Source organism: Lolium rigidum, chromosome 7, assembly GCF_022539505.1.
Source record: "Lolium rigidum isolate FL_2022 chromosome 7, APGP_CSIRO_Lrig_0.1, whole genome shotgun sequence".
Lineage (NCBI taxonomy): Eukaryota > Viridiplantae > Streptophyta > Magnoliopsida > Poales > Poaceae > Lolium > Lolium rigidum.
Genome location: NC_061514.1, coordinates 284,403,708 through 284,421,304, shown reverse-complemented (window position 1 = coordinate 284,421,304; position 17,597 = coordinate 284,403,708). Strand labels below are relative to the sequence as shown.

The 17,597-nt window shown below is 44.2% G+C and overlaps 1 protein-coding gene across 1 annotated transcript; it reads right to left on the bottom strand.

Annotated features, from left to right (window-relative positions):
* Window positions 1-3,672: 3,672 nt before the first annotated feature.
* LOC124676574 (TVP38/TMEM64 family membrane protein slr0305) lies at window positions 3,673-8,361 on the bottom strand. The gene is made up of 9 exons (XM_047212617.1): window positions 8,242-8,361; window positions 6,873-6,934; window positions 6,488-6,542; window positions 6,267-6,365; window positions 5,851-5,937; window positions 5,342-5,458; window positions 4,908-5,000; window positions 4,437-4,467; window positions 3,673-3,943 (listed from the first exon to the last, which is right to left on the bottom strand). The coding sequence occupies exons 1-9, from the start codon at window positions 8,335-8,337 to the stop codon at window positions 3,768-3,770; spliced, it is 816 nt and encodes a 271-aa protein (XP_047068573.1). The 5' UTR covers window positions 8,338-8,361; the 3' UTR covers window positions 3,673-3,767.
* Window positions 8,362-17,597: the final 9,236 nt, after the last annotated feature.

The window sequence follows — 17,597 nt, the reverse complement described above, 5'->3', positions numbered from 1 at the left end:
CAATTACCGGACAGTTATGCAAGGAAAATAACCCAGCAGCTTACCCAAACACAAAATAATTTTTCGACTCCGCCTCTGGCTCGCTCCCCCCCCCCCCTATACCCAAATCCTAGCTCCGCCCCCCCCCCCCCCTGCCGCGATGCATCAAGAACGAGCGTCATAAACTGGTCATCGTCCACTCTCCCCTCTCACTCGCCCCTTCGCGCGTGCCCTCTCCTCTCCTCATCCCTTTCTCTCCTCTCACCGTTGGTGGTTTCCCTGTCGCCGATAGATCAAAGAGCGCCACTGCAGCAACGGAATAGCACGCAATCGAAGGCCTCTGCCAGCAAGCCATCATCAACATCGACGTCGAAGTGTTTTCCCCTGGTCAACTACTGCTTCTCGAGGTTCATCAATTGTGGTATGCTCGTATGCTCTCAATCCACTCTCTGGTGGTTGGAAATGTGTAGATCTGTAGAGAGCGCACTTCTATGTTTGTGAATTACATGCACGGTAGATTTGTATCGGTAGTGTAAATTATTGGTCAATATGTTCGGTTATGGTCGATTAAGCTCGGTGTGTTCTTCTACTATGTCTATGTGCTTTGTAAACACTAGATCTACATTTACATACATGATGTTTATGGTTACATTTTTCCTCATTGGGCCAGATTTAGTTTTTGGGGTAGATCAATGAAACATTTGGGTTTTTTTTGCACTATTCACGGTTCCATCTATATGATGTAGGGCCAATGATTATTCTATAGCACTTGTAGGTGAAAGGATGTTCGTGCCGAACCTAATGGTATGATCAAAGACCATATTTTGTCTGTACCCTTGGTTCAGTAGGGTCATCTATTTTCTCTATTTGTGCTCTGTTATATGAGGCCCAAATGATGATATTCATTAGCCATTGATCAAAATTGGTTGTGCATGATCCTGCCGATGATTGTGATCTTTCACAGTATGTGTCACAGGAATGGTCTATTGAACCTTGTGCTCTGTATAAACACAAATGTTGTGCAATATACTAGGTTACTAGCCCTGGGATTGGTGTGCCCAGTGTAACTATGAGGCCCAAACATATTCATTTTGGCTCTATTTTGTTGCAATGGCCGACGAATTAAATTGTGTAGTTGTGTGTGTTCAAAGCATGATTTTGTAAAACCTAGTGCATTGCATAACTACTTTTCTTGTGCATGATTCTTGGTCTTGCAGGATCACTTCTTTGCCATTTATGTGCTACATTAATATGAGGCTTAATTATGTTTGGAATTTTCTTGAAACGGCCGGTGATTAAGATGTGGCGTCATCTTAGGCGAAAGGGTGTCCATAAGATCTTGTCCTTTGTGCCGCACGGGTTACCTCCGTCCCACTAAACGGTGCTATTTACCGCCGGCGCACCACTTTATAGAGGCGCCGGTGATGTCAAAATACCACCGGCGGACCAAAAATTTAGTGTGTCGGGGGTGACGGTCAATGAGGTTCGGGCCAGGGGAAAACTGGAGCTGCTCCTACCACCAGAGTACCACCCTATTTCGCCTTTTCAGTTGTTTGGAAAACTAAAAGAAAGTGATAGAAGTTTCAAAAAAAAATTCTTCGAGATGCCCATCTAGTTTTACCGAAAATTTGACAACATGAATTTCGATATGCAGAATAAGGTCATGTTTCAGTAAAAAGGGATTTCTGGTTGCATATGACCTTTGATGAAAAACTTTTTTATATCAAAATGTATCTACGTGAAATTTCCTATCCGATTTCAACCACCTATGATCGTTTAGAATATTCTTGGATTCGTCCAATTCAAAACAGAAACATGAATTTTTCAGCTTTTAGATTTTGATAAAAAAATATTAAAATTTACCCCCGGCGCACCACCATATTAGGTGTGCCGGCAGTAACCTAGACTATATATGCAAAACCAGCCATCTTCCTCTTCTCCTTCCTCACTTCTCCCCCTTCTCCTCTTTTCCTCCTCCTCTTCTCCTTCCTTCTCCTTTTCTCATCACCGACGGCATCCTCCTACTACTGCATCGACGAACCCGAGCTAGACGAACCCAAGCTATATCTAGATCTCGATCGTCCTTTTTTCGAATTTTGAAAAAACATAGCGCCGGTGCACCAGGCATGGTGTGTCGGGGATAAATCGTGTTACTGCCAGCGCACCAACTACCACCGGCAGGCTCTGGTGAGCCCGCAGTAGCCTTTTTTTGGTGCGCCCACAATAAGGCTTTCCCTAGTAGTGGTGCACGCTCATTTTGTTGCAAATTTGATTTAATCTTATCGGGACTCTCTTTGCTTTGTATGTTGTAATATGAGGCTATATCTCTTCAACACAATTTCTTGTGCATGTTCTAATTGCTGTGTTTTTCTTCTTCCAGTACTCCAAGATGATGATGGGTGTTGATGTGGGGTGAATCATGCTCAAAGGATGTTGAAGAAGGCGGCACCACCAAGAGGTCGGGGGGAGGCTGCCGAAGGTGGGGCACTTCCATGACGACATTGTTCCAATTCATTTCGCCTTTCGTCAGTACGATGGCAACATTGTAAAGACCATTGTCCTGAAGACCAACATGAGTTGCATGTCCTGGATGTTGAAGCTAAAGGATGTCAAGGGTAGGATTACCATCGATCAAGGTAAATTGGATTTGCAATTGTTTACGACATCAATATCAGGTACTTCATAACCTTCTTCAAGGCCATGATCTTTGACTACATTATGACTAAGGTGGCAAAGAAGTGCCCAAAGCATGAGCCAACCCTTACCATGATGGATGAGTGAATGTTGGGGTGATTATCTGTCTCTCGTTTGAATTGTGTTTATTATATGAACAAATTAAGTTCGGCTATGTTCTTCGTCTACTATATATGATATAGCTTATAGTGTAGTCTTGTCATGGGCTGGTATCGTATCCTCGCACTTGGGGAAGAGGTTATCACACCATGTTTTGCACAAAACTAAACAACAGGTACAATATCTTGACAGCCTAAAACATATCATCGAACGACGGGCTTGTTTTTTCCCACAATGCAAAAGTGGGCTCGGTATCAACCAAACAAAGCACACAACAAAAGTAAAACTAGTTTCATTCATACAGTTCTTGGTGGGACTAAATTGCACGAGCGGTGAAAACCCCATGCAAGCAACCAAACTCGCCCTTAGGAATTGTATTTCCCAAAAAGGAAAGATAGCCAGATGGCCATGTGTTACCGTCGTACTGGCATGCATGTCACGTATTGCGAAAATGTAAAGTGGCACTATCAGACGGCCGCTCTCGTCTCGTTGATCCCGAAAGAGAGGTGTTTTAAGCGTGGAAGTGAGGAACGCCGGTCTCACGCAGAATCGTGCCTCTGTTTCTCTTCAGGACGCCGGTCTCGCGCAGGGACAGGCACTGAGTTCAAGCAATGAATTGGTACATAATTCCCCAAGACTAACACGAAAATCCAGTTTACTTCCCAGTGTTAATAATATCCGCAATGAGCTGAAATATTTCTGAAGTAGACGTAACCGTCAGGTACTTGATAATTCAAGCTCTGAAACTTGTACACGCCAATACAATAATATTACAACTGAACTTGCATCAAATATAAAAGTCAAGTAGATTAAATAAAAATGTATTACTGAAGTATAGTCACCTATCAGTCAACCTCACACTGTCAGAGTTTTCCTTTCTTTTTTTCTTTTCTTTTAACCCTTTTACCACCCTGGTGTTGCTCAAACCAGAGAACTACGGAGTACAGTGCTACAGATTCCACAGAATGTACATGTAAAGCCCATAAACAACAGATTTACTTCTCGTGATCTTCATTCGAGGAGTCAATCTTGATCACAAGGGGTTGGTGCAGATCTGAGGGAGAGGCCACCACAGGAAGCTGCGAAGTTCCTATATCGACCTCTCCATTCTCTGCCAGCGCCTTGTCCAAAGAAGATTTTGCAACTTTTGTGACGCATATAATCAAGAGAACTGCACCAGTGCAGCAGAAAAAGTTGTCAGTATATAACTATGAGGGCCTCACAATTAGAATAATAGCAGCAACGGTTCGACTGAAAATTATGAAAGGGAAAGTTTTACAGGCTAAAGGTTGTCTTAAAAACCTGTAAACTATGGTAAAAATTGCCTTAAAAGTATGCAGACCACTGTTTTATTGAAAAATAAATTCCAATAAATTCAAGCAACAAGCATGTCAATTTACATGGTGTCAAGATTGAGTACAAAATGAATAACCCTTGTAACACAACAAACTATTTGAACTCCCTCCGTGGCTCCATCCCATGAAAATTGTCTTAGAATTGTCTGAATTTGGATGTATCCAGACACTATTTAGTATGTAGATACATCCAAATTTTGACAAATCTAAGACAACTTTCACAGGACTGAGGGATTATAAGCAACTAAAGATTTTATTTCTTTTCGGAAATGGGTAGTAAAGTTTGTGGAGAGAAGAAGAGGCACTTACCGGACATTACAAAGCCAGAAACTATGAAAACCTGCAAAGAAAAGAAGTTGTCAAGTCGTATACAAAGTGGTACCTACTTTAAAAGGACAATCATAAACAACTTTAAGGACATCATCTATGCAATTGGAGATCAAGTAAATATGACAGTTCAGCCTAATTAATCACATTAGATGGACATTGTTCTTCAATGTTTCACCTTAAACGAGCATAGTGTGTATATGCACATATATGCCACTACAACATACTCATGAGTTATGACTTGTGATGAAATTTCATCACTAAAATATAAACGGTACAAATATCAATGAGTGATCAGATTAAGCCAAATGCAACAGAAGCATATACTGCATGCTTTGATATGAGTAAATTCACTGATCTAAATTGTGCACAATAAATAGCACATGGCTTATGGGCAAAAACATGAGTGATCAGAAAGAAACTATGGAAATGCTACAAGATTCAATTGCTCACCCATCTGGTAGTTGAGATCTCACTCCACCCATGTGTCACATCTGATAGATCCTTCAGTGTTGTTCCCACGTATACCAAAGCGAGAGTGATTGGCTGGTAAAATAATATTATTAGCAACAAAAATGACAAAAACACCTGATAGTTTAATACCAACACTTAAAAGTTAAAGATAACAAAGCCTACAAATTAACAAATGAAAGTAGGATGCTGATTAAGGAACTGTGGAACCAAGTAACAATTCTGAAGAGAATTATGTATCTACTCATATAACACAGCAGGAGGCAGCAAATTACACAAAGCCTGATGGTGCGGCCACAGTTAAGTCAACATTGCAGATGATAAGAAAGTGAGGTTTCAATAGGCCAAGCAGCCAACGAGTATGTGCCAGCATGGTGTTGAAAACTACATAAATAAGAGAAGAACTTGGAGCATACCATCATTCCCAGCCAAGAAGCCAGCATGTATTCTACAATGCCAACAGGAGTGACAGACAACAGGTAGTTCAACATGTTAAACGGAAGTAGAGGTACAAGCCTTAGTAGCAACACAATCTGTGAACAAAAATATGAAACAAAGACATAATTAGGTTTATTGCCATCAAGAAGAACTTCAGTAACATAGATCGACACAAAACAAGACTTAAACTTCAAAACAATCACAGAACTGCAGGGCGCAAAACTATTAAAAGAAGTCGATCGGCATTCACGAACCACAGGAGACAAAACCAGCAGACACAGAAGCCAGAATCACATAAACAAGGAAATTATGCTTCCTTGATCATTATATTTTAGAAATCAAGGGTTTCTAGTATCCAATTTGGACATTCTTCACAGCAATAGCTCTTAGTTTTAACAACCACGTGGAACAGAAATATTTACAAAACACTAGAAGTTACTGTATTCTTCACATCAAAAAGCTATAACATCCAGTTCGCAAGAGTTACCTTGAAGCCAGATCTTTGGATGGCAATAGCTACAGCTTGAAACTTGGGGTAATCTTTGCACTTGGAGAGAACATAAGGCCTTCCAATCTGCAGAGGTCATATCAGAATATAAAATATTAATAATGCAAACATGAGATCAAACCAAGTGGCAGAAATTAAAGTCATTGAAGATAGGGGAACCATATCCATATGTATTCAACTAGTCACGTGTATTTTATCAGATTTCTTTATGTAATTATATTTTAGAAATGAGATAAAAAAGTGCACCCTATCATATATGTTTCGCATCATATGAGAGAAGAGACTGGAAGACGGTGATGCAGTTAATTGGTGACTGGTTCTTGGGCTGTTCGAGTCATGTGTGACAACTTGTAATTCAAAGTTCAAATTATAAAAGCATTTATATTCATCCTTACCGTTCTACCAAGCAAAAATGCAGCAGTTGCACCAATTGTTGCTCCAATAGAATCAGCAACAAACCCAACAGGTAGGCCAAACAGATAACCACCTCCAAGCTAGCAAGGAGAGAACGCACATCAGTCAACCAGTTAAAATACTATGTCAGATGAAGAGGAGAACACAGAAAACAGAAGTTCTGTCAGAATGAAATGCTAACATAAATTGGTATCTCACTTACTGTAAGTATTGAGGCTGGAACAGCTAAGACCGTCAAAGGAATATAAGCAAGGGCCCTGTAATGTACATCATCACAATTATTAGCATTATATCTGAAATGGCATTTGAAAGATGGAACTGAACTATTGAACTTAAGCAATATCTCAGCTATGTAAACCAAATATCAGACACCTCCCCCTCCCTGCATGTGTGTATGTGTTGTGTGGTGTGGCTTTTAGATTTTTCAGGATATCTCTGTTCGCTGGAGAGTTGGTCTACTCAAAGTGAGTTATGAAGGTGGACATGTGTGCAAAAAATGTAATGCCTAAGTCGTGTGCATGGCGGGTAGGACACTGTGTTCGGTTGTTCACTAGACCAATTCAAGTAACAGAGAGTTGAGTACTTACAGTACCAAAGGACCCCATGCACCCAAGTTCTCCTTGATCCAAATAAGAAAATGCTTCAAAATCTGTCAATGAAATACCCAGAGTCATTGTGAATAAAATGAGAAGAGTAAGCACTTGCAGGAAAAAAATGTTTCTTGTGGTAAGGAGGAGAAACATTAGATTCCAGCTAAAATGATAAAGAAGAGGTATATTGGATTATTGTCTAAACTAAGCACAATAAAACACTATCAGAGTAATTTCAGAGAATATTACACTTCGAGATTGAACAAATTCTGAAGTGGAAGCTCAGGACTAGCACCGACATTTGATTCAAAGAGGATCTCAAGCAATAGGCAGTTCCGTTCCATAAACATGGTCTAACATCATCATCATATGAATGTATGAAAGCCAACAGAAGCAGTGACCAGCATATTCTCCATTCATGTCCCAATCTAAATCTATTCGATATTATCTACCAACAGACGAACATATGATTACTAACCAAGCGGTTCTCGCAAAGCATGAATGTTATCAAAGAGAAAGGTGCACAGCATTAAGTGGCAAACTAGATACAGTTGCAGAATCTTAACATGGGAAACAGTACGAAGAAAGTGGTTTCACTTTCACATGGACAATTACAATCTCTACTTCGAAGTTATACTATGAATTGCACTACTGAAGGGGCCAAAGATGTAACTGGGACTGTTTGGAAGAGACTGTTACAGGCGTATAAGCATACACATCCTAATTGATTCATTATCACGAGAAGGATGAATTCAGATCGATTAAGACCGTCAGATACCAGAGTGCCTGAAAAGGGTGTACCCTATGGACTGATGTTGCGTTCTTACGGTACAAATACCTAAAATACCTACTAGGTGGGCGTCCAAACGAGTACCAGTTACAGATTATTAAAGCCTTGATGACTCACATGGGTCAACTACTTCCAAACTAGTAATTGCGTGGTTCAGATAATTTCGGCCTAGTGATGATTTCCCTGATCAGGTAGCATTATCGTTACTGTATTTTGAAATGCATTGGCTAGTCTACTGTACCCTACGCAAGCCTACATTTGTAACGATTTCGAACTTGTATAATGATACAAGCAGGCACTGACCCATACGCCAGGAGATTTTGAAGCCATATTGTAGCACGAATGTGATACCGTACCTCTATTTTTTCCACAAAGGTCAAAAGTGTAACAAAAACGAGTAGCCTATGGATGGAATACATCTAATAAGCAGGAGCCAGGGCGGAGCTACATTTGGGACCAAATTCCGAGCGGCACAGGTCACAAATTACACACAATCTATCTAAAACATCAGGTAATAGCCAATCAAATCGGAACTATCGGGATGGGGGAATCGGGCAGGCAGGGGGGCGCACTTACCTTCTCAACGGGGAGCGTGAATACGGCGACCCCGACGGCGCAGAGCAGGATGGCCCCGACGGCGAGGCGGATGGCGGATGGCCAGGAGAACGCCATGGACGCGAGCAGCCTGCGGCGCCAGGGCCTGAGCCTGCAGTCGTCGCCGTCCGCCCCGTCGTCCTCCGCGCCGTCCGCCCAGCCGCCCGCCCTGGCCCGCGCCCGCAGCCCCACCGCCGCTCCTGCCAGATTCCCCAGATCTGCCTCCCGCGCGCTCACCTCCTCCCGCCGTCCGACACCTGGTGCGCCCGCGCGAGAGATGGGGGTGGGGGATCTGGGCGGCAAGGGAGGCGGAGCACGCGTCCCGCGCGTCGCGTCGCGTGTTGCGTCGAGTTTCTGGTTTTTTTCGCCGATGATGAGGGAGCACGGGAGGAAGAGGGAGGCTCGTTCGCACGCTTGGGTTTGCGTCCACCTACCGGCTCCGCTCCGACCTCGCCGCCCACCGCAACGACGGGATGGTGACGCGTGTGCGGCGGTGTGATCCGCCACTCTCGCTCTTCTTTTTTACTTCGCGGGGAAGCACGGTGTGTGATCCGGTCTCTCGGCTCGGCTGGGGAGGGAGGAAAGTGACCGAGACTGGATAATCTCCACTAATCGTATTCTCTACAAGCTCTTGTACTTGTAATCTTGTACTCGTACAACTGACTTGCAAGCTGGACCTACCCTAACAGAACCTTGCAAGCTGCAATTTCTTATGACGAAAACTTGTACGAAGCTGCATTTGTTTTCCCGATAAACGTGGTGGCAAACGTTGCGCCTTTATTAGAGCAAGACTGGCAATTTATTGACATGTCACAATCTGGCCTCTGTCATCACGCATTATATTTTGTGAAGCATGTTATGAACACTAAATTTCGAGTTGTTGCTTGCCGTAAACAAACATAGCTTCCGTCTTCAGTTGCAAAAAGGATTGGGACAAGTTTCCACATTAAAGCCGGTATGATGTCTACTCCCACTGTATTTTACTAGTATAAGACGTTATACCAAATTATTTCAGTAATCTACATTTCAATACGGAGCGAGTATATCGGTTTAGTTGCAGAGTTCGTTGTCATCAAGAAACGATAAGAAAGTCTTTCTTGCAATCAATATCTTTCTTGCCAAACTTGAGATATAATATCTTTCTTGCAATCAATATTTGTCCGTGCAATGTTCAAGAAAGTCTTTCGGTAAGACAAAAGTGGTCATGTGCATGTCAATAGCAACGAGACCAATAGGGTAAACATGGGGACCAACAAAAACATGAACATTATTAATGATGCCATAAGGAGTTTTAATTGACCTGTCAGCAAGCACGTGAACCCTTGCAAGAGATTCCTCCAGAAGAGCGGGGCAATATAGGTATACCAATATCATTTACCTTTAGTCTTACTTTTGATGGGATACAATGCTTCTTTCTCTAGTTTAATTAGAGCATCTCCACTCGTCCCCCCGAACAGGCCCTCGGCGAGCGTTTTTTCCATCCGGACGGCGAAATTCGGCCCAGTCGCGCCCCCGGTTCCTCGTTTTCGTCCGGATTTGGGCCTAAATCCATCCGGCGATCCCACGACATCCCCGGCCCCCGGAGCGCCGGGACTCCGACGAAACGAAAGCGCGCGAAACGGCGAGGAAACTTCCGCGCGTCCGGTGGCCCCAACTTGTCGGCGAGAGAAGCCGATCGTCGTCCTCATCGCATCGTCTTCCGCGCGCCGTAAAGCCTCGCCGCCGGTGCGCATTCGCCGGCCACGCGGCGAGTTAATGTCGCTCGCTCTTCCGCGCACGCATCGTCTTCCGCGCGCACTAAAGGCCGCCGCCGGTCGGCTCGCCGCGGACGCGTCGCAATCCACGCGGCATTTAATCCCCGCGCCGCCCACGCCTATATACGCCGGTCCGATCACCGCGAGGCGCACCCCGTGCTCCACTCTCCTCCACTCTCCCTCCACTCTCCTCTACTCCCAAGATGGCGTTCTACGGCGACGACGGCGCAGCCAACAACGGCTTCCCCGCCGGTCGCCGCACACGTGGGAGGGGCACCTCCTCCGCCGGGCGGGGTACCCCCGCCCGCCGGACACGAGGCCTCCCGAGGCGGCCGGCGGCTAAGTGCCGGCGGCGTTCCGATCCCGCCGCCGCCGCAGGGCCATGCCCTCGACGTCGCCATCGAGGAGGCGAGGATGACGACGACCGACGAGGAGCGCGCCGACCCGCGCCACCACCCCGACAACTACACGCGGTGGAACTCCTACTTCCTCCGGCGGTGGGAGCGGGAGCTGGCGGCCTACGACGGCCCGCCGCCTCCACTCGCGCGCAACAACGCCGTGGGCCGCCGACGGTGGTGGAGCGCGCCGGCCGGACACTCGAGGCCGTCCTCGAGCACATCGAGGGCGGCAACTTCCCGGTGCTCACGATGCCCCCTCCATCGGCATCGAGGGCATCGCGAGCCGCCGTCGGGGAAACGTCTGGCAGCCACGGCGCATGGTTGCCAGCTCGTCGTCTTCCGGATCGGCGCCGAGGTCATCCTTGGCGCCGGTGAAGAGGGAGGAGGCGACGTCGCCTTCGACGCCGGTGCGCGTCAAGAAGGAGCCGGCGTCTCCGCCGGCGACCGAGAGGCGCAGCGGCGGCGCCCTCGTCATCCGAGAACAGCCTTCCGCGCCGCGAACGGCCGGAAGAAGAAGACGAAGAAAGAGGCCGCCGCCGCAAGCCAGCTCGCCGAGGAGGAGGCGAAGCGCGCGGAGGACGCCGCGATGGCGGAGGCGATCGCCAGGTCGCTGCACGACATGGAGGAGGAGAAGCGCGCGGACGACGCCGCACCGGGCCGGGCCGGGCGCGACCGGGAGCGCCAGGGAGGAGGAGCGGCGGCGGCGGCTGCCGGACCTCGGCCGCCGCACGCCAACTCGCCGCCCGCGCCACTCCAACCGCCAACGACGACTTCGCGCGGTACCGCCGTCCTGCGACACCTCCATCCGGCGTCGCTGTCCCCGTCGTCGACCTCGAGTCCTCCGACGACGACCGGGTACAAGCCATCCCCGGGGTGGGAGACGCCGGCCAGGCAGCGCAGCGGCCAGGCCGCGCAGCCGAAGGCCAACGACGACGGCTCCGACGACGACGGCGACGGCGACTACACGGTGTTCTACCGCCATTTCGGCATGTAGAGCGCCGTGTTTTAAAATTAGCGTTTGCATTCCCCTAGCCGAATTCGAAATATAGTCGAATTCGGCCTCTATGTATGAACTCCTCCCGTTTTAGTCTAAATATCATTAAATTTAGTCTATATTCACCCGAATTTAGCCGTAGTTTGTCAAGTTTCCGTTTTTAAAATTCGCATCGTCGACTTCGCCCGGGCACGCGGCTGGGAAACTACTACTCCCCACGCCAAATCTTCCTCCAATCCGGACGAAAATTTCGCCGGATTTGGGCGTGGGGAGCGCCAACGAGTGGGGATGCTCTTACGTTGTCCACTGAAGGTTCATGTCCAACTAGTTTGTTGACCAGTACATCAATATTTGGTATAGTAGTGCATTGGCTTCCTCTTTGTCTCGGGGAAAGTTAATGGTTCTACATATGGTGGACTTTTTTTGGATTTGACCTATGGTTTAAACCACAATCTCTTTCTTAATTACCTCATCAGAAGTGTTCCCGCTTTTTCAGGTACGTTCAATACATGTTTTTATAATTTGCAAAACAATGTCAGAATCAAGATGGAAATCTCCACTCAACTCATCTACTTTACCAATCTTGGATAATGATCTAATGTGATCATGATAAGTTATATTCCTCTTTCTTCTCCCTTATGTAACGCTTAATTTTCTCTATCGTTACGGATTCTATCTAGCAATTCACAAGCTTGAGAAATAGTTTATTCCATAAAAGCTCCTCCAAATGCAAGGTCTATCTCAACACTCATCACATAGTCCTCAAAAAAAATATAACTAGTTAGGGTGGCAAATTATGATGAGGACAACTATCAAGTAAAGTATGAAACATTGTTTAACCTTTTAACGAGTTTTTTACTTGTCTTATTTCCGAAGTTACAAATCACGCACCTTGCTCTATAAGATTTATTCTCAGGATAAATAGAATTAAAAATGCAGTAGATATTTTTCCAGGTGTCAAATGTACCTAGGTGACAAGCTTTATACCATGAGAGTGGTTTGTCAATCAAAGATATATCAAACAAGTTTAGTTTCATTTCATCAATGGTAAAAAATTCAATTTAAAAGTGCCTTATATATTTTTTAGTAAGCCAACATGAGTATACATATATTTCGTATGAACTCTCCTTTGAATTGCTTTCTATGTAACATGTCAACCAGCAGTGTAATTACTCATATCCTTCTTTATTAACCCTTGGGCTCACCGCCATGAGAGCAGTAAAAGATGGCATTCCCAAGTACTTGATACGTCTCCGACGTATCGATAATTTCTTATGTTCCATGCCATATTATTGATGATACCTACATGTTTTATGCACACTTTATGTCATATTCGTGCATTTTCTGGAACTAACCTATTAACAAGATGCCGAAGTGCCGCTTGTTGTTTTCTCGCTGTTTTTGGTTTCAGAAATCCTAGTAACGAAATATTCTCGGAATCGGACGAAATCAAGACCCGGGTTCCTATTTTCACCGGAAGCATCCGGAACACCCGGGAAGGACCGGAGGGGGGCACCGGGCCCCCGGACCATAGGCCGGCGCGGCCCAGGCCCCGGCCGCGCCGCCATATGGTGTGGCCACCCCTTCGACCCTCCTGCGCCGCCTCTTCGCCTATATAAAGCCTCCGTCGCGAAACCCCCGATGCGAAAAACCACGATACGGAAAACCTTCCGGAGCCGCCGCCATCGCGAAGCCAAGATCCGGGGGACAGGAGTCTCCGTTCCGGCACCTGCCGGAGCGGGGAAGTGCCCCGGAAGGCTTCTCCATCGACACCGCTGCCATCTCCACCGCCATCTTCATCACCGCTGCTGCTCCCATGAGGAGGAGTAGTTCTCCATCGAGGCTCGGGTCGTACCGGTAGCTATGTGGTTCATCTCTCTCCTATGTGCTTCAATACAATAATCTCATGAACTGCCTTACATGATTGAGATTCATATGATGATGCTTGTAATCTAGATGTCATTATGCTAGTCAAGTGAGTTTTACTTATGTGATCTCCGGAGACTCCTTGTCCACGTGTGTAAAGGTGACAAGTGTGTGCACCGTGTGGGTCTCTTAGGCTATATTTCACGGAATACTTACTCACTCGTTATGAATGGCATAGTGAGGTGCTTATTTATATCTCTTTATGATTGCAATGTGTTTGTATCACAATTTATCTATGTGCTACTCTAGTGATGTGTTATTAAAGTAGTTTTATTCCTCCCGCACGTGTGCAAAGGTGACGAGTGTGTGCACCGTGTTAGTACTTGGTTTATGCTATGATCATGATCTCTTGTAGATTGCGAAGTTAACTATTGCTATGATAATATTGATGTGATCTATTCCTCCTACATATGCATGAAGGTGACGAGTGTGCATGCTATGCTAGTACTTGGTTTAGTCTTTTGATCTATCTTACACTAAAGGTTACTAAAATATGAGCATTATTGTGGAGCTTGTTAACTCCGGCATTGAGGGTTCGTGTAATCCTACGCAATGTGTTCATCATCCAACAAGAGTGTAGAGTATGCATTTATCTATTCTGTTATGTGATCAATGTTGAGAGTGTCCACTAGTGAAAGTCTAATCCCTAGGCCTTGTTCCTAAATATCGCTATCGCTGCTTGTTTACTGTTTTATCGCGTTACTACTCGCTGCGTTACTACGCTTGTTTACTCGTCCCGGGCAAAGCACTTTTCCGGTGCCGTTGCTACTACTTATTCATACCACCTGTATTTCACTATCTCTTCGCCGAACTAGTGCACCTATTAGGTGTGTTGGGGACACAAGAGACTTCTTGCTTTGTGGTTGCGGTGGTTGCATGAGAGGGATATCTTTGACCTCTTCCTCCCTGAGTTCGATAAACCTTGGGTGCTCCACTTAAGGGAAACTTGCTGCTGTTCTACAAACCTCTGCTCTTGGAGGCCCAACACTGTCTACAAGAATAGAAGCTCCCGTAGACATCAAGCACTTTTCTGGCGCCGTTGCCGGGGAGGAAAGGTAAAAGGCACTCATACTACGGTCCCAGGTAAAGTATTTTTCTGGCGCCGTCGTGTGTGTGCTCGAAGCTATTTCCTTTAGATCCTGCAATTGCATCTTTTTGTTTCTTGTTTACACTAGTTTGGCATAATGTGCAAGAGTGAGCTTCTTATTCTATTTCCTGATTTAAAACATGGATTGTTTGATGCGAAAATTAAAAAACCTATGAAATCTTCTTTGCATGTCTGGTAGTAATATTAGTATGAACACTTTGAACACCATTGTTGATAATGATATAGAAAGTTCTAAGCTTGGGGAAGCTGGTTTTCATGATCTTTTTAGTCCCCCAAGCATTGAGGAGAAAATTTTCTTTGATGATACTTTGCCTCCTATTTCTGATGATTATAATGATAGTGGTATTTTGGTGCCACCTACTATGGAGAGTAAATTTTGTTGTAATTATACTATGCCTCCTACACTCGACGAGAATAATAATGATAGCTACTTTGTTGAATTTGCTCCCACTACAACTAATAAAATTGATTATGCCTATGTGGAGAGTAATGATTTTATGCATGAGACTCATGATAAGAATGCTTTATGTGATAGTTATATTGTTGAGTTTGCTCATGTTGCTACTGAAAGTTATTATGAGAGAGGAAAATATGGTTGTAGAAATTTTCATGTTACTAAAACACCTCTCTATGTGCTGAAATTTTTGAAGCTACACTTGTTTTATCTTCCTATGCTTGTCACTTTGCTCTTCATGAACTTGTTTATTTACAAGATTCCTATGCATAGGAAGCATGTTAGGCTTAAATGTGTTTTGAATTTGCCTCTTGATGCTCTCTTTTGCTTCAAATACTATCTCTTGCGAGTGCATCATTAAAACTGCTGAGCCCATCTTAATGGCTATAAAGAAAGAACTTCTTCGGAGATAACCCATGTGTTATTTTGCTACAGTACTTTGTTTTATATTTGTGTCTTGGAAGTTGTTTACTACTGTAGCAACCTCTCCTTATCTTGGTTTTGTGTTTTGTTGTGCCAAGTAAAGTCTTTGATAGTAAAGTGAATACTAGATTTGGATTACTGCGCAGAAACAGATTTCTTTGCTGTCACGAATCTGGGTCTAATTCTCTGTAGGTAGCTCAGAAAATTAAGCCAATTTACGAGCATGATCCTCAGATATGTACGCAACTTTCATTCAATTTGAGCATTTTCGTTTGAGCAAGTCTGGTGGCCTAATAAAATCCATCTTTACGGACTGTTCTGTTTTGACAGATTCTGTCTTTTATTTCGCATTGCCTCTTTTGCTATGTTGGATGAATTTCTTTGATCCATTAATGTCCAGTAGCTTTATGCAATGTCCAGAAGTGTTAAGAATGATTGTGTCACCTCTGAACATGTGAATTTTTATTATGCACTAACTCTCTAATGAGTTGTTTCGAGTTTGGTGTGGAGGAAGTTTTCAAGGATCAAGAGAGGAGTATGATGCAATATGATCAAGGAGAGTGAAAGCTCTAAGCTTGGGGATGCCCCGGTGGTTCACCCCTGCATATTCTAAGAATACTCAAGCGTCTAAGCTTGGAGATGCCCAAGGCATCCCCTTCTTCATCGACAACATTATCAGGTTCCTCCCCTGAAACTATATTTTTATTCCGTCACATCTTATGTACTTTGCTTGGAGCGTCGGTTTGTTTTTGATTTTTGTTTTGTTTGAATAAAATGGATCCTAGCATTCACTTTATGGGAGAGAGACACGCTCCGCTGTAGCATATGGACAAGTATGTCCTTAGGCTCTACCCATAGTATTCATGGCGAAATTTCTTCTTCGTTAAATTGTTATATGGTTGGAATTGGAAAATACTACATGTAGTAACTCTAAAATGTCTTGGATAATTTGATACTTGGCAATTGTTGTGCTCATGTTTAAGCTCTTGCATCATATACTTTGCACCCATTAATGAAGAAATACTTAGAGCTTGCTAATTTGGTTTGCATATTTGGTTTCTCTAGAGTCTAGATAACATCTAGTATTGAGTTTTGAACAACAAGGAAGACGGTATGGAGTCTTATAATGTTTACAATATGTCTTTTATGTGAGTTTTGCTGTACCGTTCATCCTTGTGTTTGTTTCAAATAACCTTGCTAGCCTAAACCTTGTATCGAGAGGGATTACTTCTCATGCATCCAAAATACTTGAGCCAACCACTATGCCATTCGTGTCCACCATACCTACCTACTACATGGTATTTATCCGCCATTCCAAAGTAAATTGCTTGAGTGCTACCTTTAAAATTCCATCATTCACCTTTGCAATATATAGCTCATGGGACAAATAGCTTAAAAAACTATTGTGGTATTGAATATGTACTTATGCACTTTATCTCTTATTAAGTTGCTTGTTGTGCGATAACCATGCTTCCGGGGACGCCATCAACTATTCTTTGTTGAATATCATGTGAGTTGCTATGCATGTCCGTCTTGTCCGAAGCAAGAGAGATCTACCACCTTCATGGTTGGAGCATGCATATTGTTAGAGAAGAACTTTGGGCCGCTAACTAAAGCCATGATTCATGGTGGAAGTTTCAGTTTGGACATATATCCTCAATCTCATATGAGAATAATAATTTTTGCCACATGCTTATGCATTAAAGAGGAGTCCATTATCCGTTGTCCATGTTGTCCCGGTATGGATGTCTAAGTTGAGAATAATCAAAAGTGAGAAATCCAAAATGCGAGCTTTCTCCTTAGACCTTTGTACGAGGCGGCATGGAGGTACCCCATTGTGACACTTGGTCAAAACATGTGCATTGCAAAGATCCGGTAGTCCAAGTTAATTAGGACAAGGTGCGGGCACTATTAGTATACTATGCATGAGACTTGCAACTTGTAAGATATAATGTACATAACTCATATGCTTTATTACTACCGTTGACAAATTTTTTTCATGTTTTCAAAATAAAAGCTCTAGCACAAATATAGCAATCGATGCTTTCCTCTTTGAAGGACCATTCTCTTTACTTTTATGTTGAGTCAGTTCACCTATCTCTCTCCACCTCAAGAAGCAAACACTTGTGATTAATCGTGCATTGATTCCTACATATTTGCATATTGTACTTGTTATATTACTCTATGTTGACAATTATCCATGAGATATACATGTTACAAGTTGAAAGCAACCGCTGAAACTTAATCTTCCTTTGTGTTGCTTCAATGCCTTTACTTTGAT

Excerpts from the sequence above, each read along its gene's own strand:
- LOC124676574 (XM_047212617.1), bottom strand. The coding sequence starts at position 8,337 with ATGGCGTTCTCCTGGCCATCCGCCATCCGCCTCGCCGTCGGGGCCATC. Across the intron at positions 5,001-5,341 it reads CTTCTTGGCTGGGAATGATG|CCAATCACTCTCGCTTTGGT; the intron begins GTATGCTCCAAG and ends TTATTTTACCAG. Across the intron at positions 4,468-4,907 it reads AGATCTCAACTACCAGATGG|GTTTTCATAGTTTCTGGCTT; the intron begins GTGAGCAATTGA and ends TTTTCTTTGCAG.